Source organism: Gopherus flavomarginatus, chromosome 3 (genome assembly GCF_025201925.1).
Source record: "Gopherus flavomarginatus isolate rGopFla2 chromosome 3, rGopFla2.mat.asm, whole genome shotgun sequence".
NCBI lineage: Eukaryota > Metazoa > Chordata > Testudines > Testudinidae > Gopherus > Gopherus flavomarginatus.
In genome coordinates, this window is record NC_066619.1 from 129020965 (window position 1) to 129047133 (window position 26169).

Sequence of the window (26169 nt, forward strand, 5' to 3'; positions counted from 1 at the left end):
AGAAAAGGCCTCAGTCATAACTTGTCTATGCCAATCATAAGCGTTCCCAACCTGAAACTGTTTTTCTGCCAATTCCTGACTTCAGCTATCACTTGTTTGTTAAAGGGTATAAAAAGGTGAACTCTTGGGGGTTCATTACTAATATCTGCCTGACCAAGTTAGAGTAAACCAGGGGTCTGCAACCAACAGCACACAGGGCTCAGCCCGCTGCTGCTCTGAGGTTCCCGCTGCTGGCCCCTTGCCAGCCAGGGTCCCGCCACCAGTCCCACTCAGCACCCGCTGCTGGCCTGGGGGAAGGAACCCCAGGCTGGCAGTGGGCTGAGACCCCAGCTGGCAGGAGCTGGTGGCTGAAACCCCAGAGGGGGGGCTGGCAGAGATGCTTAGCTCACCCCTGAAACCCCAGAGCTGGGTAGGATGACCCGCTCAGCCCACTGCCATTCTGAGGTGCCGGCTGCTGGCCCCATACTAGCTGGGGTCCCTGCCACAGCCCCACTCACCTTGCTTCCAGTGCAGGCCCCCTGCCAGACAGGGTCCAGGCTTCTGGCCCTGCTCAGCCCTACCGGTCACCAGCTCCACTCACCTCAGCTGCCGATCTGGGGTTCCAGTCACTGACCTCCTGCCAGCTGGTTATCAACTTATGACTAAGAAGCCTGTGTGCAGCTTAAAGTATCTAAATACGTGCCACCAGACATTGGAAAACTCAGGAAGGATCACACTAAACTAATAAGATCTCCTTTTTAATTTAATTTTAAATAAAGCTTCTGAAACATTTTGAGAACCTGTTTACTTTACATATAAAACAGTAGTTTTGTTATATATTGTAGACTTATAGAGAGACCTTCTAAAAAACATTAAAATGTATTACCGGCACGCGAAGCCTTAAATTAGAGTGTATACATGAAGACTCAGCACACCATTGCTGAAAGGTTGCCAACCCCTGCAGTAAACTAACAGGTCTAAGCACTCCTGGATTTAGTCCATTTGTGTCTTAATTAAATGCTTATGAACATCTGATACTGGTTAGATGTAGTAATTGCTTGTTATGTAGACTTTTTAGGCATGTTTAGAGCAATTGGATAAATATAATTTGGTCTTTGGATTTAATAAAGGAATTTATGAGCAAACTGGTGTCATGGTGGTATCCTGTACCAATAATTATTCCAACAAAATAAAGAATAGTTTTAAACATACCTGGAAATTACTGTTCTAACCCCGTTCACAGTTGCTCAGTCATCCAAAGCCTTTATCTTTCAATCTGAAGTTTTTCAGGCATAGTCTGAACAAACTTTTCCAGGCACAATACACGAGAAAAAAAATTGACCAACTTAAGTGTTGAAATGGCCAAGTAGAGTTGAAATTTTGCTTAGAGTGATTTTGAGTGTGCTGATGAAGATCTGTTTTATTTAACCAAGTTGCAACCCATTTAAAATTACTCTGTGCATGCACAGCTAAGGTGGCCAAACAGGACATGCATGTGACAAATCACAGAAAGTTAGGGTTGAAAGAGACCTCAGGAGGTCACCTATTTCATCCCCCTGCTCAAAGCAGGACCAACCCCAACTAAGTCACCCAGCCAGGGCTTTGTCAAATCAGGCCTTAAAAACCTCTAAGGATGAAGATTCCACCACCTCCCCAGTAACTCATTCCAGTGCTTCACCGCCCTCCTAGTGAAATAGTTTTTCTTAATAACCAACCTAGACCTCCCACACTGCAATGTGAGACCACTGTTCCTTGTTCTGTCAAATCTTTCTATGCTGTGAGAATTTGAGAGAAAGTATTTCTAATGTGACAGTCCTGTCTCATTGTTTATTTTCTAAGGCAAGAGCTGCAGTGCTAGTGAGGGTTTGGAGAGGGGTGAGGAGAGAGAAGAGTCTAATATGGTAAGAAATGGCCTTGCAAGGTGTGTAGGACACAGCACTTTGCTTCTATCTAGCAGAACAGAAATTCTAGAATGCAAAACTTTATTTTCAAAAAAGTTGATCTAAAAACCACACTGGAAATATCCCAGTGGCAAAGTGAAGCACTCAAAGATGTGAAAATGGTATTTATATGGCCTTCATTACTGTAGAATGTATAACCTTTAATGTATTTCTTCTCACAGCACCACTAGGAGGTAAGGAAGTACTGTTATATCCATGCTGATGACACAAAAAACCCTTAGTGGAAAACGTACAGGTCACATAAGAAGTCTGTGACAGAACAGGGAGTTAAACCCAGACCTCCCAGGTGGGATGCTAGGGACTTACCCTTCCACTGCTGCCTCTGCACAGGGGGTTGAGAGTTGAGGCTACATACAAAGCTGCAGCTCCGGCATTCTCTAGCTTGTGTGCTGGACATATCAGGATGAGCAGTTCACCCAAAACTGCATCCAGCAGCAGGTGGGCACCAGTGCTTACAGTGGGCCAGGTTGCAACGCAGGAAATAATATTTTTGAGAAGGGAGGTAGGTCACTGATTTTAGTGCCAGCTGGGAGAACCCCCCCTCTGTACGGTTGCTTTCCCCACTCGCCCGCCTCCTGGGGAAGAGAAGTGGAGTAGGGCTGGTGCAGGAAGGAGGCAGAGCCCCTCAGGATGGGGCTGTCATTCTGACAGGAAGCAAGAGACAGAGCCCAGCAACTCAGCCCCTCCTACCCCGCCCCATTGTGAGCACTGGGGCTGTTCCTCTGCAACACCCCGTCTGGGGGGGAAGGGGGACCCAGCTGCAGCCCCCACAAGCAGTGACGAACCCCAGGAACTGCGGGAGGAGGCAACAGCGGTGAGGCTGAGCTGAGCCCACAGAGAAGACGACGAGCAGAGGGCAGGGAAAATGGGCGGGGGTGGGGGGGGGTGAGGAGACCCCCCCCACCTTCCAGACCACAACCCCCTCACCTCGATGTGCAGCTTGACCGCCTGCATGCGCTCCAGCTGCATCTCCTCCTTGATGCCGATCTGGTGCCAGATGTCCAGCAGCTTCCCCAGGGCGTGGTTGACGCTGCTCACCAGGGAGGAGGCCAGGACCTCGCTGAGGAGAAACACCTGGTCAGGCCGGGGAGCGCAGGGCGCGGCTGGAGAAGGGCTGCCGGGGTGCGGAGGGAGACGCGGGGTCACCCGGCACAGCCGGCCCCGCCCATCCCCTTCGCGGGGGTCCCCGCACTCACCTCTTGCGCGGGGTGCTCGGCATCCTCGCGGCCCAGGCGGGGGCTTGGCCTCTCGGCGCACGCCTGAAGCAGCTCTCGGCCGGCTAACGAACCTAACGGCAGCGCCCGGGATTCAAACCGGCCGCACAACACAGAAACGCGCCTGGATTGGCCAAACACCCAGCCACGCCCAGCTCGTCGCTAACGGAAATCCTCACCCCCACCCTCCGGGCGGCAGCGTGTGACGTACTGAGTGGTGCCCGGATGGAAGACGGCGTTCTATTTCGGCCACGCCCTCCATCTACCACACCAGAGAGCAGACTTTACGTCAGGAAGGAAGGCGGGGCGCTAGGGGCAGGGACCAATGGGAATCGAGATCCCTTGTTTTCCTTCTCGAAAAGAACCACGGGGAGGTGGCGGCGTGGGTAGAAGGTCATGTGACTAGGGAGCCGGGGGAGGAATGTGGGGCAGGAAATCTCCGAGGCACTGCGGGGTTGTGTAGGGTCTCGGGCGTATAGTGGGGTCTATAGAGTATATGAGGTCTCTGTGGAGTACAGTGGGTGTATGTATACTGGGTGTACGTAGGGGATATGGGGTCTCTGTGGAGTACAGTGGGTGTATGTAGGGGATATGGGGTGTCTGGAGAATATAGTGGATGTATATGGGATTTGGGGTCTCTGTGGAGTACAGTGGGTGTATGTAGGCGATATGGGGTCTCTGGAGTACAGTGGGTGTATGTAGGGGATATGGGGTCTCTGTGGAGTACAGTGGGTGTATGTAGGGGATATGGGGTCTCTGTGGAGTACAGTGGGTGTATGTAGGCGATATGGGGTCTCTGTGGAGTACAGTCAGGACTGGTGCTAGGGTTTTGAGTGCACTAGGTGGACGGCAATTTCGCCGCCCCGCGCGCTGGTCCCGCGGCTCCGGTGGAGCTGCCGCAGTCGTGTCTGCGGGAGGTCCACCGGCACGACTGCGGCAGCTCCACGGGAGCTGCCTGCCGCCCCCTCCGGACACCCTGGACTGCTGGCTGCCGCAGCGGCGCCCTGACCCAGGGTCAATGTGCCTCCGCGGCAGCCGGCAGCCCGGGGTTTCCCTGGGCCAGGGGACCCCCTGCCCCTGGGCTGCGGGCTGCCGCGGCGGCGCCCTGACCCAGGGGACACCCTGGACTGCCGGCTGCCGCGGCGGCGCCCTGACCCGGGGGACGCCCTGGGCTGCGGGCTGCCGCGGCGGCGCCCTGACCCGGGGGACGCCCTGGGCTGCGGGCTGCCGCGGCGGCGCCCTGACCCGGGGGACGCCCTGGGCTGCGGGCTGCCGCGGCGGCGCCCTGACCCGGGGGACGCCCTGGGCTGCCGGCTGCCGCGGCGGCGCCCTGACCCGGGGGACGCCCTGGGCTGCCGGCTGCCGCGGCGGCGCCCTGACCCGGGGGACGCCCTGGGCTGCCGGCTGCCGCGGCGGCGCCCTGACCCGGGGGACGCCCTGGACTGCGGGTTTCCGCGGAGGCGCCCTGACCCGGGGGACGCCCTGGGCTGCCGGCTACCGCCAGCAGCTCAGACTCCCTCTCTGTCCCAGCAGCAGCGGCTGCTCAACCATTTAAAAAAATTTGGGGGGGACACTTTTTGGCACCCTCAAATCTCGGTGCCCTAGGCAACCACCTAGTCCGCCTAAATGGTTGCACCAGCCCTGAGTACATTGGGTGTATGTAGGCAATATGGGGTCTCTGGAGTACAGTGGGTGTATGTAGGCAATATGGGGTCTCTGGAGTACAGTGGGTGTATGTAGGCGATATGGGGTCTCTGTGGAGTACAGTGGGTGTACGTAGGGGATCTGGGGTCTTTGGGGAGTACAGTAGGTGTATGTATGGGATATGGGGTCTCTGGAGAGTATAGTGTATGCATGGGATCTGGGGTCTTTGGGGAGTACAGTAGGCGTATGTAGGGGATATGGGGTCTCTGTGGAGTACAGTGGGTGTATGTATACTGGGTGTATGTAGGGGATATGGGGTCTCTGGGGAGTACAGTAGGTGTATGTATACTGGGTGTATGTAGGGGATATGGGGACTCTGGAGTACAGTGGGTGTATGTATCCTGGGTGTATGTAGGAGATATGGGGACTCTGGGGAGTATAGTGGATGTATATGGGATGTGGGGTCTCTGGGGAATACAGTAGGTGTTTGTAGGAATATAGGGTCTGGGGGGCATGTACAGGTGATAGGGTGTCTGGGAGCATAATGAGTGTGTATAGAGTCTCTGGTGGGCCTATGGGGGTTATAGGGTTTGGGGGGGGGCATAGTGGGTGTACGTAAGGGTATACAGTGTCGCTGGGGACGCACAGAGACCATACAGGGGAGAATGTCTGTGTGGGGTAGATTGGGGTGTTTGTAGCGGGGAGTGTCTATAAGGTGCCATAAGGACTCCTTGTTTTGTAAGTGTTAGTCTCTCTCCTTAGGTGAGTTTATTTTCCAGACACCCCTACTGTAATAGGACAGGAAGGATGAAGCAAGGGGAGGGGGAAAACAAAGACAAAATCAGCAGAGATGATAAATACTGAAACCAAGTCAAGGAAATAGATGACACTGAGGAACTAAATGAAAAGAAGCAAAGTTAAAATGAAAAGTAAACTAAGCCGTAACAGACAGATTCAAAGAGAAAGCAAAACCTGGAAAACAAAAATGCACCCCCTCCCTCCAAAATGCAACAAAAGGAAGAAACCCCCCACATTTAAAGATGGGAGGGGGGAAGATACGGAAAGACAGATACACGGAAAAGAAAGACACTATATAAAATTGTTTCAAAGTATTAAAAGGAAAAGGTGTGGTTACAGCACACAGCCACCGCAGATTATGTGGGAGCAGAAAACGTCTTTATTTCTGCTTTGCTATGAAACCCGAATTCCTCTAACATATACCATACTAATCCCCCCAGGATCTGGTGCCAAGCACTGCTGGCTGCCCCGGTTTTCTGCAGGTCTCTCCAGTCGCTGTTTCTTTCCTGCGGTTGCAGATCTGCCTTACCGCTTGGCAGATTTGGAAAGCAGGAAGCACGCAGGGGAAACCATGTGTGTGACACGAAGAGGGGCGTGTGGCAAGGACTTCGCTTTTGCTTTCGCAGGAGTGGCTGAAGGGAGAATCTCTCCCACCCCTGGACCAAGAGAGCGGCGGAGCTGCGGGCAGTCGGAGCTTACAGAGCCCCGGTGCCCGGGCACCGGCGGAGCGGGAGCTGAGCTGCCTGGCTGGGGCGGGGGGCGCTGTGGGATGAAGCCTGGTGGGGTGCCTGCTTCCCGGTGAGCGCTCCGACCCTGGGCCGGCGTTAGTGTAATCCCGGGCCGTTTCCCTGGGCCCCATGGCTCCGGCTGGGAGCTGGGAGGCCGGAGTAATAATCCTGCACATGCTGCTCCGTGCGGGCTGGGGATCCTACGTGCTGCACGTGGATGTTTCGCAGTTTGAAAGGCCCCTGAGGCACTTCTGGAAAAGCACTGGCTTCTGGTAAGCGCCCTTTGCTTCCTGCTTCCAGCTCGAAAGAAAGCTCCCACTGAAGGGCCTGCGGTGTGTCGGAAAGCCAGGCTGCTCTCCCTTTAGCTAGTGCACTGGTACCCCCCGGGGGTTGGGCAGGAGGGGGGTTTCTTTATGGCCTAAACAGGCCCCGCAAATAAGCTAAACCGGTCTCGTAAGTTTGAGAAGACAGGTACCCAAGTCAGATAGATTTTCAGGGTCTCTTTGGCAGAGGTCAAAGCATCATATCCTGCGGTCGTCCCCCCCCCCCGCCCCGCACTTAGCTACTGATTGCTAGTTTCTTCCAGTGCAGGGGGTTGCAGAGCTGTAGCAGAGAGCAGAACATGGCCCAGTTCTATATTCCTATAGCTAAGGCTCAAACAGCAAAATGGGTCTTAGGGCAGGGGAGAAGATTCAGCTGAAAGCTATTTCCCCACCCCATTCAGGGGCCTGTGAACATGCAGGGCCTTCTCCCAGGACAGTACATGCTGGGTTAACGGTCAGAACTCATCCATCACTTTGGTGTTTTAATTAATATACTATATGGAGATATACCTATCTCATAGAGCTGGAAGGTCATGAAGTCCAGCCTCCTGCCTTCACTCGTAGGATCAAGTACTGGTTTTTTGCCCCAGATCCCTAAGTGCCCCCCTCAAGGATTGAGCTCACAACCCTGGGTTTAGCAGGCCAGTGCTCAAACCACTGAATTATCCTCCCCTTCGCCTTGTGTGCAAAGCCCCAAACAAACTGTAGTCCACCTTTCTGCTGAGCTGACAGTGCACCTGTCATCCCCTCACCTTGTTTTTGCCTTAGAGACTCTACATCTGTCTTCTTGCATTGGATAAATAGTCTGACAGCCAGTCTGAGGCATCAGCATTTGCTCCATCTCGATGTGGGTCCAGGAAGCCAGCATATTGTAACAGGCTCACATATTTACTCCCCCCTCCATGGGTAGGATTGTACTGCTCTGCCTCCTAGGCAGACCCCGAAGTAGACAATTAACCTAATCTGTGGCATCTTACACAAGTATCTATCACATGTGCCCATTGCCCAAGAAATGTGTGATTTCTTTTCCAGTCGAGCATCCTAGGGAGCCAGAGTTCCCAGTCCACACCATTGCCACATTACTGGTATCAGAGCAGTGCCTTGCTTACTCTGCAGCTGGAAGTCTGTGATAGGTTAAGCTGGACAGTCTTTTATTGGGAGGTATCTTTTATTGGACCAACTTCTGTTGGTAAGAGAGACTAGCTACACGGAGCTCTTCCTCTGGTGTGTGAAAGGCACTCAGTGTCACAGATAAATACAAGGTATTTGTGACCATGAGACCTTATTACATTATGCTGGGTTCCAGGACCCGCATGGAAATGGAGCAGGGTTCTGATGCCTCATCCTGGCAGACTATTTACAAGGTGTTTAGCTGTGACACTCTGAGTGCCTTTCCCAGCCCTGAAGAAGAGCTCTGTGTAAGCTCAAAAGGTCTTCTCTCTCACCAACAGAAGTTGGTCCAATAAAAGATATGACATCTCCTGAATCTCTAGGCACTGCCAGTGTTAGGAGACTGAAAAAACCTTGTAAGTGAAACCTGATAGAAATGGAAGGTGGTTTTTACTTAGACTGTTCAAATAACTCCTCTTAATTTACATACAGTGTTCAACTCACACCAAGGGTACACTTGTAAGAAAGTCTGTATGATTTTACACACTTCTCTCTCTCTCTTTAAATTAATAGCTAAGATCTCGCATTTAAAATCTCCAAGACAACAAAATGAGGGAAAGCTGGAGTCAACACTTGTGCCTTTAGAAATTCCAGAACATTAGAAGCACCATGCCCACCTATCAAATAAATAAACTTAACTGTTCTTTATCCATCAGAAAATAGCAAAACAGGCTATTTTTTAATTTTGCAAGTCATCTTTAAAGGGGTTTTTAGTGCTCAGGAAGAGTAGCAGATTAGCACCACTGGAAATGTGATTTATCAAATGACCATGCACTACACATGCACAGATAGCAAAAAGTACAAAGGTACCTAATTTGCCAATGTGCCTCAAGCCCAACCTAGGAGTGACTACTTCCAAGTGTGAGAGACTAGTTCAGATTTTGGGCCTCTTCAATACGTGGCTTCTCTTTGCTGAGACCAAGGACAGTGTTGATTGTGACTGTCATGTTTCTGGCGTGGACAGTCCATGTTATAGATTGTTAAGACATCGTCAAAGACACCAAATAGTTAGTGCTAAACCCCAAGATATTTTTACCACAGTTTAAGGTTTAACTTCTGAACCACACCATGCTATAAAAAAACCATTTATTTCATGGGAAAGGAAAGTGTACAGGAAAGGAAAGTTAAAGCCAGCTTTAATGCTTGATGAGGTTATTATTAAGATTAGCTGAAAACATCTTGGTAACAATTTACAAAGCTCCATTTACAGTTTCTCCAAAAGGAAAGAAAAACAGATTAAAAGAAAAGCAGAAAAGGAACAAACAACAGTTCTATTACATCAGGCCACAGTCACATCCAGTCAGACAGGAACCCCGGTCGACCAAAAGGACTGACCTGGAAATCTGAATCAGAAGCAGGCTCTAGTTGTTGCATGTAGTTTCCTTTTTCCATGTCAGAATATCAGATGATCTGGCAGAGACCAGATTTGGAACCTACTAGAGAACATGGATGAAACCTTAGAAACACCAACTTCTGAGGTTCTACAGACCTGATATATTTAAACTAGAATGTAAAAGTAAAGGGAAAGGACAGATACCAGGACAACAAGCCACAGGGGACACAAGGGGGCTGCTGCTGAGATAGTATAACCCATGTTAAATCCAGCATAGGTCTTTGCCTCCTTCTAGAGGTGTGGCTAAATAAAGGGGTTTAGTAATGTGAAGCGATGCTTGAGCTAAAGCAGGAGTTCTCAACCCTCTTTCTGAGGCCTCCCTCAACATGCTACAAAAACTCCAAGGCCCAGCAGCGGGAGGGGTGACTCGGGGCTCCAGGCCAGGGGTAGGACCCTTGGGCATAGGAATAATTTAACTTCTATTTTGGGGGGGATGGCAAGGGTCGGCTGGGCTCAGACCAGCTCCGCCTAGCAGGGTCCAGGGAGGGAGCACCACCTCCACCTCCTGACTTATCTTGCAGGCCACCCACCTGTCTGGGGATGTGTGCCAATGGCTGCTCCCCGAGGGCTTGGCCAGCCCTGGAGCTGGGTCCCCGTCTGGGCACCTCTGACCAGCTGCGTGAGCAGTCAAAGGGGGCTGGGAGCTGAGGAGCAGATGGAAGCCCAGGCACCAGCAGCAGATGGGGAATGCCAGGGCTACCCACTCCATGGCACCACTAGCCAGAGGAGCAGCTGCCTCGCACTGCCTGGCTCTGGCTTCCTGCTAGGACCTGGCCAGAGGGTGGGACCTGAGGGGGGGGTGGCGAGGCTCAGAGAGAGGAGGTGGTGTTTGTGTAGGGGGGCTGGAGCTGTCCCCTAGGACTGCCCCACTCTGGGTAAGGCACTGCAGTTTGTGAGGCAACACCCTCGTGCCCTCTCAACTCTGCCCATGGGATCAGGGCTTCTGCCTGCGTCGGGGCTTCAGCCCTGCCATTCCCGGCTTCAGCGTGGAGCTGGGGGGGGGGGGGAGCTTGGGGTTTCAGCTCCCTGCCACTCTGACTTTGGGTGTGGAGGGGAGGAGAGGAGCTCAGGGATTCTGCCCCACACAGCTCCCAGCTTCAGCAGGGGGAAGAGGGGAGCTTGGGGTTTCAGCCCTGTGCTGCTCCCGGCTTCAGCCCCTCAGTGGGGTGGGGAGGAAGCACCGGAGCTCGGAGTTTAAGCGGTGGTGCTCCGTGGCCCCGCTGAAAGGATTTGCGGACCGCCAGGGGGCCACAGACCCCTGGTTGAGAACCACTGAGCTGAAGCACTAGGTCCATTGGCTTGGAAGCAGTAGCAGATTCAAACCTGTATCTGGGTGCAGCCGCTAGAAGGCGACAACTACCCACAATGAGTTAGCAGGCATTGCAACAGGTTCCTTATGAGTATAATTAAGCTCTGCTCCCATAACAAAATAAACCAGCAAAATATACCGTTCTGTTAAGTTTCATATGTATATAAAAAGTACAGAGTGTATCGGGATATATTTTGCCCAAGTCTCGCAGTGATTTAGCCTGTTCGAAGAGAACGGGCATTCGCAGGAGATCTGTAGTTAGGAACATAGGTCTGGAAACGCTCTCCTGGGTTACTGTGTCCAGTCCCCTGCTGTTGCTGAAGCCCCAACATTTAGCACCTAACCCAACAGACTCAGAGCATATTCCAACTGTTCGACAAAACACTTTCCCTCCCCATGGGAGCTATTCTGTGTGGGTTCAAAAGTGGAGCAAAGGGCACACGGAGCCTGCCCCCATTGTTTTCAATGGAATAAGTGTGCACCAGAGAGTCAGTGTTAACATCAGTATGTTGCTGTGCATCAATGAAGAGGTAAATATGACTCAGGGTTTCTCAGCCTGCTTAGTCCCATGGCAAACACCCCTGTGACATGTGCCCAGGGGCAAGGCACAGTGGAGTGCATGCACTGAGAGACATGCATGGCAGAATGTCCACAGTAGCCTGTGTTTTCATAGAATATCAGGGTCAGAAGGGACCTCAGGAGGTCATCTAGACTTAACCCCCTGCTCAAAGCAGGACCAATCCCCAGACAGATATTTGCCCCAAATAGCCCTCTCAAGGGTTGAACTTACAACCCTGGGTTTAGCCGGCCAATGCTCAAACCACTGAGCTATCCCACCCTTTTCTTAAGGCCTGATCCAACTCGGTTGAAGTCAATGGACTGACCAAGCTCCTACATCAGTGGTCTCCAACCTTTTTTGTGTGGTGGGCGCCAGACGGAGGACCGTGGCGGCGGACGAGCATCCACTGAAATTTTGCCAACTAGCAGCAATGTCAATAGGTGTCGCCACTGAAATGCCCCGTCATCCAGAGGCGTTGCCACTGAAATACCGCCGAAAATCGGTGGCATTTCGGCAGCAACGCCTCTGGATGATGCAGCTTGTCGGCGGAATTTCGGCAGATGCTCGTCTGCTGGCCAGTACGTGGGCACACTTAGATGCCCCAGTGGGCGCCATGGCGCCTGCGGGCACTGCGTTGGGGACCCCTGCCCTGCATGACTTTTGGTTGGCTTCAGCAGAGGTGGGAGTCAGGCAGGCTGACACTATGCTTAGAACAGTGTTAATTACTCCCAGGGAATTATCTCATTGCCAGTTTTCCTTATGCCTGTTTGCTGAATTTGAATAACCTGAGACAAAATCTTCCTGCCCTGCTACTCAGGGAATGATTCACGGGTCCTGTACTGTGATGCTAACTTTTAAACTAACACAAAGATATAAACCCCAAGTCACGTTTCAGTTTTCTTATTCCACTTTGCTGAGTGGCGCTTACTACTCCAGTAAAAGCACTGCATCCCCATGGACAGGACCCTGGCTTGGGACTCAAGAGGCCTGGTTTTATTCCTGGCTCTGGCACTGATCTGTTCTGTGACCTATTGTTTTTACCACCTCCAGTCCTCCTCTACCTCACAGCAGAGCGGATTTATTTGACCTCAGTAAAGACCAAGAGCTGAACCTTGCCTATGTGTCTTCGGTACCACATGGTGGCATTGAACAAGTTCGAATTCACTGGTTACTGGAACTCATTACCGTTGGGTGAGTGAACATTTCTGACACTCAACAATTAACTCTGGAATGTGTTAGAGGGAAAAAAAATCATATTTCCTGCTTTAGGAGCTCAGATTTGCTTTTTGACTCATGCACATTGTCCAAAAAGATCTGTTAATACCTCTGACAGTGCTTCAGCTCTTTAAATACCTCAGCCTGTGTATTTTAGGTAAGTTGTGTGCTCCTATGTACACTTGGTAGGGTTGCTCTTCCCTAGAAGTATTGAAAATGCGTCTGTGATGTGAGAGTCCTGGGAGTGCATGAGAAGCAGACCTAGGGGAATTACTGTAATCAGCTGTGAACCCTTATGGCTAGACTGTGCCTTTAAATCCCACGCGTGACTAAGCGGTGATGTCGAGTCAAACAGTTTCTCTTGGTGGGAAAAACTATCAGTTGTGAGACATCACTAATCAGGGGCTGTTTGAAAACATCCCTTGCTTCCAGCCCGCAGCTGTAACCATTCCCTGTCTTTCCCCACACTGTTTGTACGGGCAGCTTTTTTGCTTCCAGGCTGAAGTAATGTAGTTTTCTTCCCTCCTCGAGGCTGGGAGCCCCTCCCTTGCTACTTATCAGTACCTGTAGTTTGTTAAATATATAGTGCATGGCAAAGACACCATGCTTGACAAAAATTGTATGCCAGCTACACAAGAAAAGAGAGAGTCTCATATTAAGAATCTTATTCTAGTATTTACCAAACCCCAAGTCATTGAGAATAGTATAAAACCACAGAGGAATTAAAAGCCCTTCACCAGCCGCACAGCGAGTCAGTACACCCTGCCCTGACCCCTGACAGTAAGCGAACAGAAATAAAGCAGTTTTTAATCATAGAAAGTCATTTATTGCCCCAAACACAGTAACTTACATATAAGCCAATCCCCAGAACTAACATTCAAAACGCAAATGGTTCCTGAAGTCTTTTCTGGTTGTTAAAATAACTTCTATCAGAGAGAAAAAACCAACCTGTTCTCCCCCCATCCTGCATCTTCATGCAGCTCTCCTTCTTCTACTGGGATGCTGCTCTGATAAATACTGAACAACCCAAAGAGCCTACCTTGTAAAGTGCCACCAGACTGCACCCCTTCCCAGCATGCTTTGTTAAAAAAAGATTGACAGATCAGCTTCTCTTCCCTTCTCCCTCTTTTGGGAGGTGTGGGGGGCATGGGTTAGAACTCTAACTTCTTTTTTTCAGGTAAGGATAAGTCTTAATTTTGTTCCCCAATTGCTCGTCTTCTTTCGGAAACCAGATTAGTCTCATAATATTAGGGGAGAGCTAAGCTATAGTTCTTCTCAAGGTTCTAGCTCTGGGGCTCAAACAACAGAGTGAATAAGACTAGCTTGTTAAACAGCTTGCTCTTTTCTTCCCCAGGGATTGCTGTTAACTCCCAGTTGTAACCCTCTGTATCATACAGCGAAGTACATTGGCCCCAGTCACTTTGTGCTAGGCCCTGTATAAACATATGACAAAGATGGTCCCTGACCAGCAAAGCATACATACTAAGTGGCTACAACAAACATTTCAGGAGAACACAAGGTAACAGTGAGAAGATGGCAAGCTATGGTCATGGTACACCACCTCTTTAATGGATGATGTCGTTGCATGTTAAATTGACTTTACTGCAGAAAAACACTAATACTAAAAATGGTTGGTCAGTTCTGATCTCTTAACAGGGACATCAGTCAGGCCAGCTTTTCCAGAATTAGTTTGTTACTGTTGACATCATGTGTTGTGATAATAGCACCGAGACATCACATATGTTTTTGAATAAATGAGGCGAGCAGGGGAATTTCAGTACCTAACTACTAATCCTCATTAAAAATGTGTTTGTAAAGGAGTCCCCACAGGTTTTTCTTCCAGAGGATGAGAGAACCTGACCACACCCAGTTGCTTGCACTGGGTAGCTCCTGCACAGACCCCAATTCCTTACTTCTTGCCAGGGGTCCTACCTCTTGCAGGCCTTCTCCCTGGGAGTTCACTGCATTCCCCATAGGGTTGGGGTAGAGATCTCCTGGATGGGCGTTCCCCAAGTGGCTCCAGTAGTGTTCTGCTTGGGGCAGTCTTGCTCCTCCTCCCTCAGTTGACTTCCATTTTCTCCCTTTTATACATGATTGACAAGGCCAGAGGGGCATGGCTCGTCCTGTCCCCAGAGCCTCTCTGGCCCCTCCCTCCTCAGCATGGGATCTATACACCCCATCTCAGTGTTGCCCTCACTTCAGATAGAGTCAGTCACCAGAATATTGCTCTTTGGAAATAAGTTGCCCTTCCTTTATTTGTTGTGGTGTTCCTAAATAGGGAGGGGACATTGGAAAATCTGGAGACCTTTGCTTAGAATATCCTTGCACTTATTGATCTAGAGAGTGGAAATAAATTGCTTGGTACTGTTGTGTAGTGCTCTTAAACAAAATGTTGTGTATCATGGCAAAGGGCTCTCTTGAAAAGTACAATGAGACCAGTAGTCTCTTTAGGGACTACAGAGCACAGGTATCGCACTGAGTACGTTTAAGTGCGTCTCTGTTGGCTTCAGTGGAATTAGATTAAATGTAGCCCTGTAAGCATTCCTCAAACCTGCATTTTCCCCACATTTCATTCATGGATGGAAGGAGCGGCTAATCCCAGGGAAAAGGATGGGAGAGGAAAGACAGTGAGAGCTACTGGGAAGGGGGAAGGTTCTGCCATTGAAATGGGGGTGGAGGGTCACACAAAATGGCCAAAACGAGAAAGGAAAAAAGCCTCCAGGACTAGAAACTGAGTTTCCTTATACTGCCCAGCACCTGGCGTTTGGGATGGGACATGAGAAAGGAGGGAGAAGCAGCTGCTGAATGAGCCGAAACTGTGCCTTGGCCTAGCTCTCCAGCTTGAGCACTGGAGAAGCCATGCTGCCAAAGCCAAGCGTCAGAACTTCTGGCTGCAATCCAGCGCCGTATGGTAAACAGACTTCTGCTCTAGCCCTATTTTACGTATATTTTTGTACAGATACTGCACAAATAGGTGTGATGTATACGCACGCATCTGAGTTGCAGTGTGCTGTATTTTAAATTGCCATTTGATATTACGAGGAATAATTAGTCATAGAAATTAATATAAAAATAACATAGCCCGACTCTGCATAACAGCCTAGACATCTTTTAGCTGTCGTTAGAAACCAGAGTTACAAATTAAAGTTGTGGCCTGAAATGTATACAAATCATGGGGGTACTCTGACAACATCATGAAATGAATGACTTTAAAAAGTTCTGCTTCAGCTATTAGGCCACATTCTGATCCCAGATACACCAGCATAAAACTTCGGTGACTCCAGATTCAGACCCAGTTCAGAACCAGCCCGTTTCTCCCATCCCCATCTATATCTCAGGCTTCCCTTCTTGCATCTTTTTCCCTCCTCTGTCTCTTTCACTCCCACGTCTTCCCACTGCCCTGCACCCAGTCTGACAGTTACATTACAAAGATGATGTGCTTGGCCTGAATTCTAGGGTTTAAGCTTGAGATAGAAATTCCAGATTTGCCTCACAGTTAAACTAGGGTAGCGATAAGATTTCTAATGACCGCACTTCCCTTTTCTTAAATCGCTTTAATTAATTTCACTAGCTACAGCAAATCTGAGTTTAATGGTCACACTTCTTCCTGCATCTTTAAGAGCAGAAATATGCCTTTAATAGGCTCTTTTTAATATGGATGATTCCATGGTAGCTTTGAGGGAGGTTTTGCTAAGGAATGATGAAACTGAGGGGAACATATTTGTTATGGCTCTTGGGCACGTGGGAAGGAGGTGCTACATCATCCCAGCTGATGCTCCTAACAAGTGTGTAGCAAACAGCGGGGTTGTCTAAAAGCCCGTTGAAACAAGAGCATGCCTGTAGTAGTGATATGATAAGGGAAAAGACCTTACAGGCCAGAGTTTAAAAGATAGCACTGTGGTGTGGCCAAGGAACCAGACCACAAGTGGTTTCTCGGAGACTGCTCTCCTGTACCCATAAACCAGCACATTCAAGGGGGAGAGCTAGCCTTTTCTGCTCAGGCACTAGCCAGACTTGCAGATACACCAGACCGGTGGTGCGTAAGTTTCATGCACGTAAGTTACTACAGTACAATGGAGAAGTAACTCACAAGCTCTTTTACAGTCCAACATCTGCATTTTGAAGTGGCAGCTCAGGTGGTAACTGGGTGCATTCCTGACTCTTTCCATCTGGTCCTTGACCACATTCCTGTTTGCCCCATCTGCAGATGTGATACGGCAGTCCAGCACTGCACACCTTCTCATGGGAGAATGTCCTGGAGGCAGATGGCTCCTGTGCAGCAAGTGAGGTGTCTGCCTACCTAAGTGACTGCACCTTGTTCCCCTTTGTGCAGCACAGCAGAGGGAAATACATGGGCCTTTAAAATTAAACAGCAGACCCATCTGCCAAAAACTTTCTATCTCTGGCAAACTGCACAGCACCGTGAATGCTATAGAACAGCAATTCATGCATCTTTTTGCAATCCTTCCCAAAGTAGTCCCCTCTTTTCAGAGAGTCGATCACTGAGGGGTTGCAGCAAGCCAGAAGAACAGTGATTTTTAGCTCGTTGTAATCTTTCACTATTTCCTTTAATGTGATTATACCAGCTGTGTCCAGAAAAGTGATTGAGGAACAGTCTATGATGATGGTCTGGAAATCTACTTGTTTAGGGACCAGGTGTAAGGCTGTATCTGCCTGATCCGATCCCTTAACAATCGTGCCTCTATTTCCCTCTTTCAAATGCTCTTTTTCCTTCTTCTCATTCTTTTTCCTTTTAGCCGCTTCCAGAGTAGGATCTAACCCAGTCATTCTGTAGAGAGACTTCAGAAAAAAGTCTTTATTTGCATAGTAAAGTGGTGCCTCAAAACGAAATATTTTGGCATTTGGAACAGGACAGAGACTGTCATATTCCCAGTCGTCTTCATAGAAGGCAGTGCTCTGGATCTGACCAAGCAGGGCAGTACGGGGTCGCTGCGTACGAACAACGATGCACAGCATGGAAAAGAGGACCCCAATCAAAAGCCCCATTTCTGTGCTGATCAGGGCAGATGAGAACACAGTAATGCACCAGACCAGAGTGTCCACCTTGTTCATGTGATATCGCTGGGGCACGTCTCTAAACTTCCGAAGGGCTCCTCGAAGACTGACTATTATGATGCAAGCCAAAACACATTTTTGCAAAGAATAAAACAGCGGAGCGAGGAAGAGCAGCACCAGCAGCACTACCGCTGCACTGATAACACTAGAGACCTGCGTCTGGCAGCCCGTAGAAGATTTCACAAGCGTTTTTGCAAGAGCTGCGCTGGTTGCAAAACAATGGAAAAAGGATGGGATAATGTTACAGAATCCTATGGCAAACATTTCCTGATTCGCTCTGACAGTGTAGGCATATTTCTTGGCGAACATTTCTGAGAGGGAGATTGTAAATGCAAAGCCAACTATGGCAAGAGGAACAGCATCTAGAGCCACACGCTGCATCATGTTAAAATTTGGCAGCTGAGGGGGAATAAATCCAGTTGGAATTGCCCCCGAAACACTGGATGCATAAACTTCGTTCAGCTTCCCATAGTGTGAAACCAGCGTAGCCACAACAATAACCACCAGCTCTGTGGGCAGTGGGATTTTCAGCTTCTGCTTGTACCGATCTCCCAGTTCTTTCGCAGCGACTAGCACAGCAATGCAAACCACACTCGTGATTACATCGCATACGTTAGCCTGAGAAATGTTTTGAAAAATATTAATCCAGGTCGTTAGGAAGATCCCAAGGCCTTGGCTGCGTGGGATTTTTATTCCAATAAGGTACTTCACTTGGGCTGTTAAAATGGTTAAAGAAGCACCAGTTGCAAATCCATCCAGCACAGACTCTGAAAGATACATAGAGACAAAGCCTAGACGAAAGACTCCCATCAGAACCTGAAAGAAAAGCAAGAGGGTAAGAACTAAAGGGTGCTGCAAAAAACGGAGAAAGCATCAGTTGCAGACAGATCCCTGAAAGTTGTAATTCTGAAAAGAGCTGTTAACTTGTTATTTCAGGCCTGTTTTTACAATTGATGGATTTGTCTTGCTACACCATGAGCTCTAGAGATAAATGAGCAGGTTTCTGAAGTGGACTAACTGGAACTGGTACCCCAGCATCAATTCAGATTAACTCCACACTGAAGTGATCTGCCCCCTGACTGCGTTGATGCTGGTGTAAGTCAATGGAGAATTTAGTCCAGAGCGCTTTTATTGTACTCAGAGCTGAATGTTCCTTTCAGCTCCGCTAAAGGGAGTAGAACAGCTTGGGGCCCTCCTTGCCGTCCCTTTGTCAGCAGAACTGCCAATGAGGACAATGGAGATTACTGCTTCAATAGTAAGGGAAAATATGGCTCCTTTTTCATTTTTTAATGAACAAGCTCATTTCTTTAGTTCAGGCCTGTTGCAGACTGAAGTGGGATTGCTTTACAACCTGGGCACCGTGCCTTACATATTCAGCAGATAGTAGTGACTTTGGGTGCCTCAGGGCTTGGGTGGCCATTTTGAGATGCAGTAAAGAAACCTGATGTGCAGAAAGTGCTGAGCATCTTCCCTTGGCAAATCAAGGCCCTTGAATGTGACCTGCACTGAGCACCTGACATAACTTTCTATCCATATCCCATCAGCATAGCAGCCGAGAACCTCGCATCCTTCAGTGCATTTATATTCAGCAGGCCACCGAGGTAATGGTGTTAACCTCATTTTGAAGATGGAGGACTGAGACACAGAGAGACTAAGGGTATGTCTTCACTACCGGCCGGATCGGTGGGCAGCGATCGATCCAGCAGGGATCGATTTATCGTATCTAGTCTAGATGCAATAAATCGACCCCAAGTGCTCTCCCATCGGCTCCTGTACTCCAGCGCTGCAAGAGGCGCAGGTGGAGTCGACAGGGGAGTGGCAGCAGTCAACTCACCGCAGTGAAGACACACTGTAAATCTATCTAAGTACATTGACTTCAGCTACATTATTCACATAGCAGAAGTTGAGTAACTTAGATCAATCCCGCCCCCAGTGTAGACTAGACCTAAGTGACTTGACCAAGGCCACACACCTGGAGTCTGTGGCAGAGGAGGGATTTTAATCCAGGTCTCCAAGTTCTAGGCTAGTGCCCTAACCCAGTGTTTCCCAAACCAGTAAGTTGCTGGACTGGTCTAGATGAGTTGCCTGCTACTGCCCACCCCCCCATCACTCCCCACCCCGTGCATGCCCATGGGGCAGAAGTTTGCCCTGTATCCTCCATTTGAGAGGGTCCCTAAACTAAGTGGCATTGTGACCTGGTGCATGGGGCTGCAGTCCCACTCATGATGAAGAGGTAGTCGGGCCAAACCTGAGTGGCACTGCAACCCAATGCACCAGGACGCACTGTCTGGAGCAGGGAGCTGACTGGGTCCAGCGCCATGGGACAGAAGCCACTGCTGCAGGATGAGGCTCACTCTCCAACTCCTAGCCAGCTAGGGCTGCTGGGAGCGGGCAAAGTTGGGGCAGCAATAGCAAGGGGGTTGTGGGGTGCTGAGCAGGGGGCTGGGAAAGGGAGGGGGAGCAGCTCTCCTTACCTTGATGCAGGGGAAGACTGGGATTGTGTCATGTGCCACATGAGGGACAGTGAAGTGAAGTTGTTAGAGCCGTCACACTGTGTCTGTGGTACCTGGAAATTCCCCCATGACCAGGCCTCTTTGTGACCACAGAGCAGCATAAAGGGCCCACAATGCAATGGAGAATTGCACCCAGTGCAAGTAGCCCTTCCATTGCGGCCAATAGGAATTTTACCTATGTTGAGTCCTGATGATTGTGTTCCAAGTAATGAGCTAATAAACCCTATTGGTCAAACACTTTTAAAATAAACCTTATAACGTGCTGCCAGGATTCTCGGTGGAAGATAAATTTCAGTGACCATCTGACTGAGCTGACGTGTTAAAATTTCTTACAGTGGAAGTCAAAAGCCTGCAAAGGCACTCTAAGAGCTTCATAACCTCACCGTAGGCGAGACAGCAACTTACCTGATAAACTCCAGCCAGAAAAGTCAAGGCTGTAGCGATGCCGATAGCATAACAGTCTTTCCCACACTCAGTGCTCAACCCCCCTAGGGTAAGGTTGAAGGCGGTTACATTAGAATTGTTGCCGTTCCATTTGTAGCTGTTGCTGTTGGCGTCATCCTCATCGTTCAGGTCAAACCCTGCCAAGAGTAGCTCTCTGTCCACAACTTGCCCTACCATTAAACTTAACAGGCTGAAAATGCCAACAGACACATGGCGAGAGGTGCCCATCAGGAAATAAATTATGTTGGCAAAGAATGACGTGTAAAGGCTATAAATAGGCTTCAGACCGGCTAGCAGAGAATACGCTATGGCTTGGGGTACCAAAATGATCCCAATCACCACCCCAGACATAACGTCCCCCCATATGTATTCTCTGCAGTGGTACTTGGGAAGCCATCGAAACACAGGGAAGAAGTCCATGACTACATTCTTCAGTCTCTTAGTGGTGCAGAAACAGCTCTTCCTCAGTTTGGTTTTGATGAGCTGTCTCCTGCTTATCTGGATGTGAACCTTTCTTTCCATTGGAAATGACAGAGAAGGGCCAATATCCATCTTGATAGTTTCTGTTTGGCTTTCCATTTTCTGTGCGTCCACTTAATACATCAGTTCCTAAGAGGTAAAGAAAGTGCTGGTTAGGTTCCACCTCAGCATGTTGTTGATGATGGCAGGATTTGTGCATTACAGTCCAAGAGGCCCAAACGTTGAGTATTTCAGCACAAATATTTCTAACTCTAAATATTGACTATGGAAGTTCATTGCTTACTATTCATTATGCTTTTAATAAAGTCTAATTCAATCAGCTACTATAAACATTACCATACAACTTATTGAGTGATCAACCACACAAGACTAATTAAGAAAACTGAAAAACAAAGCTTGTAAAGAACTAACAGCTTAAAGTTATCTGGCAAATATTTAACAATAAATTCACGTGAATCAGCTTTGGTCCATTAAGCAGAAACAGAACTGAATTAATAACCCTTTTTGATGATAAACAATTCAGTCTGCTTGTCTGAATAATGCAGCACAGTACGTGCCTCCCTGCAGAAAAGCCACTTACTTGAATGTTATAATTCAATAGAAACTTACAGCTTGATATGCTGACTGCTCCCAATGCAGTGGGAGGGACATTCTGTTCCTAAGAAAGCATTTGACCCTTGTTTTGGAAACAACATGCCTTTTGGTGATCCCTAACTTCCAGATGTTCTCTGTCTACAGCAAGAGGGTTCAGTTAACAAAGCATTTTCAGCGTTAGAGCAAGTCCGTGTGTTCACAAGCATGCAGTGCCAGGGTGTGAGTTCTGAAGTCTTAAACTTTTAAAGTTTAGAACCTGTAATCTCCCCAGCCTTGGCTATGCTGCGAAGGGCAGATATCAAGACAGATGGACAGTCAAAAAAAGAATAAGGAGGGTGTAAAATACCAAGCAGTGTATGCCAAGTTCCATTCCAGTCTGAGCCAAGCTATGTTTGCAGAGAATGGCAAATCCTGTCCTCTAATGCATACATTTGCAAGGGGTAGTAAGGAATTCTGAGAGACTCATATGAAAAGCAATATACATCTGCATATGCAGCTGGTGCTCGTTCCGTGTACGATCTATTGGCCTCAAGAATAGGTTGTTCATAAGTCGGCAGGTTCAGTAGTGTTGCTGCGCACTGCAAATGATTTTCTGAGTCTAGCTCTTCACTGGCATCACAAGACGCAGGCTAAAATCTCTGCAGCACTTTAGGGCTTGCTAATGTTCTAATGATCAAAAAAAAAATCGCAATTAATCACAAGATTAAAAAAACCCAGTCATTATTAATCAGTTTTAATTTCACTGTTAAACAATCATAGAAAACCAATTGACATTTATTATAAATATTTTTGGATGTTTTTCTACATTTTCAAATATATTGATTTCTGTATATTATTTTTATTACAAATATTTGCACTGTAAAAAAGCTAAACAAAAGAAATAGCATTTTTCAATTCACCTCTGTGACGGGGTGGGACCCACCACTCTGGTGCCTCCTGCTGGCTGTCATGGGAATTAGCTCTGCTCACCAGTATACCTTCTTCTGGTGGTGCCTCACCACCATCACTTCTGCTCTGGGAGCCATGTCACTCCCAGAATCGCGGCATCCTCTTCAATGACACAGCCCTCCGGCCGTGCCGCACTGTGTGCTCCCCCCTTCCGGGGGAATGTTGCAGTCCGACGGTCCATCCACTTCCTCAGTGGGGGTGGGAGGAGGGGAACCCGGGCCCATCCACTACTCTGGGTCCCCGCTCAGGGACCCTGTAGATGGCCGCTGCTTGCAGAGCCCCCTCCAACTCCTCTGTAGATCTCCCTGGGCCACTTCCCCGCAGCCCCAGCACCCTCTTTGCTTGTGCCTCAGAGCCTCAGCCTACAGATCCCTGCAGCCCGCCAGGAGCTGACTTTAGCTCCCCGGGTCTCTGCCTGCAGCACTGCTCTGTCCAGGGTGCTTGCTGCCTTCAGCCTGTAAGGCAGCCTGTCCTCCCTCCTCAAGCTCCAGGGGGTGACTGAAACTGCTCTATTCCGCAGCCCATCTTATATGGGCAAGCCTGGCACTGATTGGCTGCAGCTTGCAGCCCCTCTCTAATTGGCTGCCTCCTGTGCAGCCTCTCTAAGGCTCTATAAACCCCTTATGGACCAGTGTGGGGCAGATGTCCCCATCACAACCACATGCAAGTACTGTAGTGCAATCTCTTTATCCTGGAAGTGCAACTTAAAAATGTAGAATTATTTTTTTAACATAACTGCACTAAAACTTCAGAGCCTACAGCTCAAAGCACGAAGGGGCATACAAATGTTTAGCCTGTCTGGCACATAAATACCTTGCAACACTGGCTACAACAGTGCCATGTGAATGCCTGTTCTCACGTTCAGGCGACATTGTAAATAAGAAGCCGGTAGTATTATCTCCTGCAAATGTAAACAAACTTGTTTTTCTTAGCCATTGACTGAACAAGAAGTAGGACCATTTTGTTTATCTTTTTTACAGTGCAAGTATTTTGTACTCTGTGTTGTAACTGAAATCAATATTTTTGAAAATGTAGAAAAACATCCAAAAATATTTATAATAAATTTAAATTGGTATTCTATTATTTTTAACAGTGCAACTAAAACTGCAATTAATCACAACTATTTTTAATCTAGTTAATTTGTTTTGCATTAATCACTTGCATTAACTGCGATTAATTGACAGCCCTAGTTCTAATATGTGCCTTACCTCTTCAGGGCCATGTCTTGATGGGCCAGACAGGGTATGTTATTCAGTTGTCAACTCAGTTCGGTCAGCAAGGCACAATTGGGAAAAAAATCCTCATAACACTTGTTAAAGATGGAAGCTAACGTATTTGAAGGCATGATGTCTGGCACTGTTGCAGCTTAGAGAGAGTGTAAATTGGTTGTATTGAATAATCGTTAACTTCTACTAATATGACTCTGTAGATCAAGAGTGGGCAAACTTTTTGGCCCGAGGGTCTCATCGGGGTTGCAAAACTATATGGAGGGCCGGGTAGGGAAGGCTGTGCCTGCCGAAACAGCCTGGTCCCTGCCCCCTATCTGCCCCCTCCCACTTACCGCTCCCTGACTGCCCCCCTCAGAACCCCCGACCCATCCAACCCCCCCTGCTCCTTGTCCCCTGACCGCCCCCTCCCAGGACCCCCTGTCCCTAACTGCCCCCCCGGGACCCCACCTCCTATCCAACCTCTCCCTGTCCCCTGACTGCCCCGACCCCTGTTCACACCCCTGCTCCCTGACAGGCCCCCTGGGACTCCCATGCCTATCCAACCCCCCCGCTCCCTGTCCCCTGACAGCTCCGCCCTATCCAACTGCCCCCTGTGCCCTATCCTCTGACTGCCCCCCAGGATTCCCTGCCCCCTTATCCACCGCTCCCCGCCCCCTTACCATGCCGCTCAGAGCACCAGGACTGGCAGCCACGCTGCCTGGCTGGAGCCAACCGCGCCGCCGCGCTGCCTGGCAGGAGCTCGCAGCCCTGGTGCCCAGAGCACTGGTGGCGCAGTGAGCTGAGGCTGCAGAGGTGGGGGGGCTACTCTCCCTGCCTGGGAGCTCAAGGGCCAGGCAGGACTGTCCCACGGGTCTGGATGTGGCCCGTGGGCCATAGTTTGCCCACCTCTACTGTAGATGCTTCTGAGTAATCTTTATTTCAGCTGTGCAAGAAGACATAATTTAGCAAAGCCAATGTTTATTTTCGCTTCTAGTACTACCAGTCCTAAATCGGGGCTGCAACCTTCTGAGCTGTTTACACTAAGCAGAATGTCCCTGGTCAGAAATTCCTTGGAGTAAACCAGTACAAAGATACATTTGAATGGAAGAATGAGAACAAAATAATACCAGACAATTTCGTATTTAAGATCATATGATCAAAGTTTACCAATAAGGAAAGAATGAAACAAACAAAGTAGTTGACTAATAGCGAAGTTCAGTTTTTAAAACACGGAGGAAAAGGAATACTTTCATATGCTTTCTTACCTGAACAAGTTCTGAAAATGCAAGGATTGTACCCAATGAATGCAAGTCCTATTAGAATTCCACTGACTTCTCACAGCCCAGTTTGTGCAGGCAGCCAGGAAACAAGAAGCACCGTGGCTTTAATCACAAATGAGTGAGCAGTTCCGTTATCAAACTGACACTTTCGATAAGCTTACTTAGAAAGACTGAACTGGGATCCGTAAAGTAGACTGAAATGTCAGCACACTGTTATTGCTAGTCTAAGCTAACAATCCAGCTGTTTACTTTAAAATGTTACATTTCCAAAAAATAAAATAAAATGGGTAATGATCACCTAAGTGCAGTATGTACGATTATCAGACTGAAGGATAATTACAGTGTTGGCAGTTGGTATGGCTGTTGGAAGTTAATTTATCTGAGAATCTATTAAGCTATCTTGAGTATAGATAGTGACTTAGTATTGTTGTTGGAAAATTGGAGGTGTCACTATTTGCAAAAAGCAGCAATAACTGAATAAACAATAAACAGTGCTGGTTTAAATAGTATCACTAACAATCAGTGGCTTTGTATTTAAATTGGAGGAATGAGGCCACTGTATTGTATAAAATTGAGGCATATGTTGATTAGATCACTTTGTTCAATTTACTTTATTATTGACTATTAGTTACTGTTTATAAAAAAATAAAATTTCCCATAATTTCTGCTCGACTTTATACATCTTGAAGAGTCAGGTAAAGTAAATATGCTGATTGTAATTCACTTGCTGTGATGTTTTGAGCTAGTGGTTTCAGTTTGTACTAGGCATCTCTTACATGTTGCATAATCAAAATGTTTCTGATCACTTTAAGGATTGAATTCTTGTTTTTAGGATGTAACAAACCCAGTCCAAATAAAGATGTGCGAAATCCCCAGCAAAATATCACTCTGATCATGTAACCTATAATAAAAGGAGTCCTATCTTTGCTATCTGCTCTAAAAAGTTGCGTCTGAAACATAGAGTCCTGCTCTGCTGATATTGTGTATTATGGCTCAATCCTGCTCCCATTTAAATCACTGGATATTTTTTCACAGATTTCCCTGGAAGTAAGATCTGCCTTTTATTCAAGGGAAGGCTTCAAGTCTCTTGCTTAAAGAGCCATTTTGCAGAGAGGGCACACAGCTGAAGCAGCCATTGTTAAAGGCAACATGCAACTCTGATGGCTTTATAAGTTTCTGCTTACACGCTTAGTGTCCAAATGCCGATCTCAGTTACACTGGTGTAAATGCACAGTGAAGCAGTGATTGCACTAGAGTCACTCCAGACTTACACCAATACAGAAAAGATCAGAATATGGTATATTGTATTTCCTGGTTGAATATTCTAACCAAG

General features: G+C 48.4%; 3 protein-coding genes across 14 annotated transcripts in view; 1 reads left to right on the plus strand and 2 right to left on the minus strand.

Annotated features, from left to right (window-relative positions):
- Positions 1-6606, minus strand: part of LOC127046279 (protein regulator of cytokinesis 1-like) — a 61257-nt gene extending 54651 nt beyond the window's left edge. Inside the window, exons 1-3 of the mRNA XM_050943116.1 lie at positions 6529-6606; positions 3137-3416; positions 2868-3000 (exon numbers count right to left, since the gene is read on the minus strand). Of these exons, the coding sequence (XP_050799073.1) occupies positions 2868-3000; positions 3137-3159 (156 nt within the window). The 5' untranslated portion in view covers positions 3160-3416; positions 6529-6606. The remainder of the gene's footprint in view (positions 1-2867; positions 3001-3136; positions 3417-6528) is intronic.
- Positions 5808-26169, plus strand: part of IDUA (alpha-L-iduronidase) — a 64360-nt gene continuing 43998 nt past the window's right edge. The window contains exons 1-2 of one of the 2 annotated variants that reach the window (XM_050943106.1): positions 5808-6596; positions 12129-12269. In XM_050943106.1, the coding sequence (XP_050799063.1) occupies positions 6454-6596; positions 12129-12269 (284 nt within the window). In that variant the 5' untranslated portion in view covers positions 5808-6453. Of the gene's footprint in view, positions 6597-12128; positions 12270-19150; positions 19221-26169 lie in introns of those variants that run through there. The other variant, XM_050943107.1, reaches the window with a different exon arrangement.
- The window catches only part of SLC26A1 (solute carrier family 26 member 1), a 104624-nt gene continuing 91551 nt past the window's right edge, over positions 13097-26169 (minus strand). For 3 of the 11 annotated variants that reach the window (XM_050943093.1, XM_050943092.1, XM_050943087.1), the window contains exons 2-3: positions 20288-20935; positions 13097-18185 (exon numbers count right to left, since the gene is read on the minus strand). In XM_050943093.1, coding sequence (XP_050799050.1) covers positions 16659-18185; positions 20288-20905 — 2145 coding nt within the window. In that variant the 5' untranslated portion in view covers positions 20906-20935 and the 3' untranslated portion in view covers positions 13097-16658. Of the gene's footprint in view, positions 18186-20287; positions 20936-21415; positions 21737-21882; positions 22067-22299; positions 23399-24236; positions 24752-24821; positions 25592-26169 lie in introns of those variants that run through there. The other 8 variants (XM_050943095.1, XM_050943094.1, XM_050943088.1 and 5 more) reach the window with 7 other exon arrangements.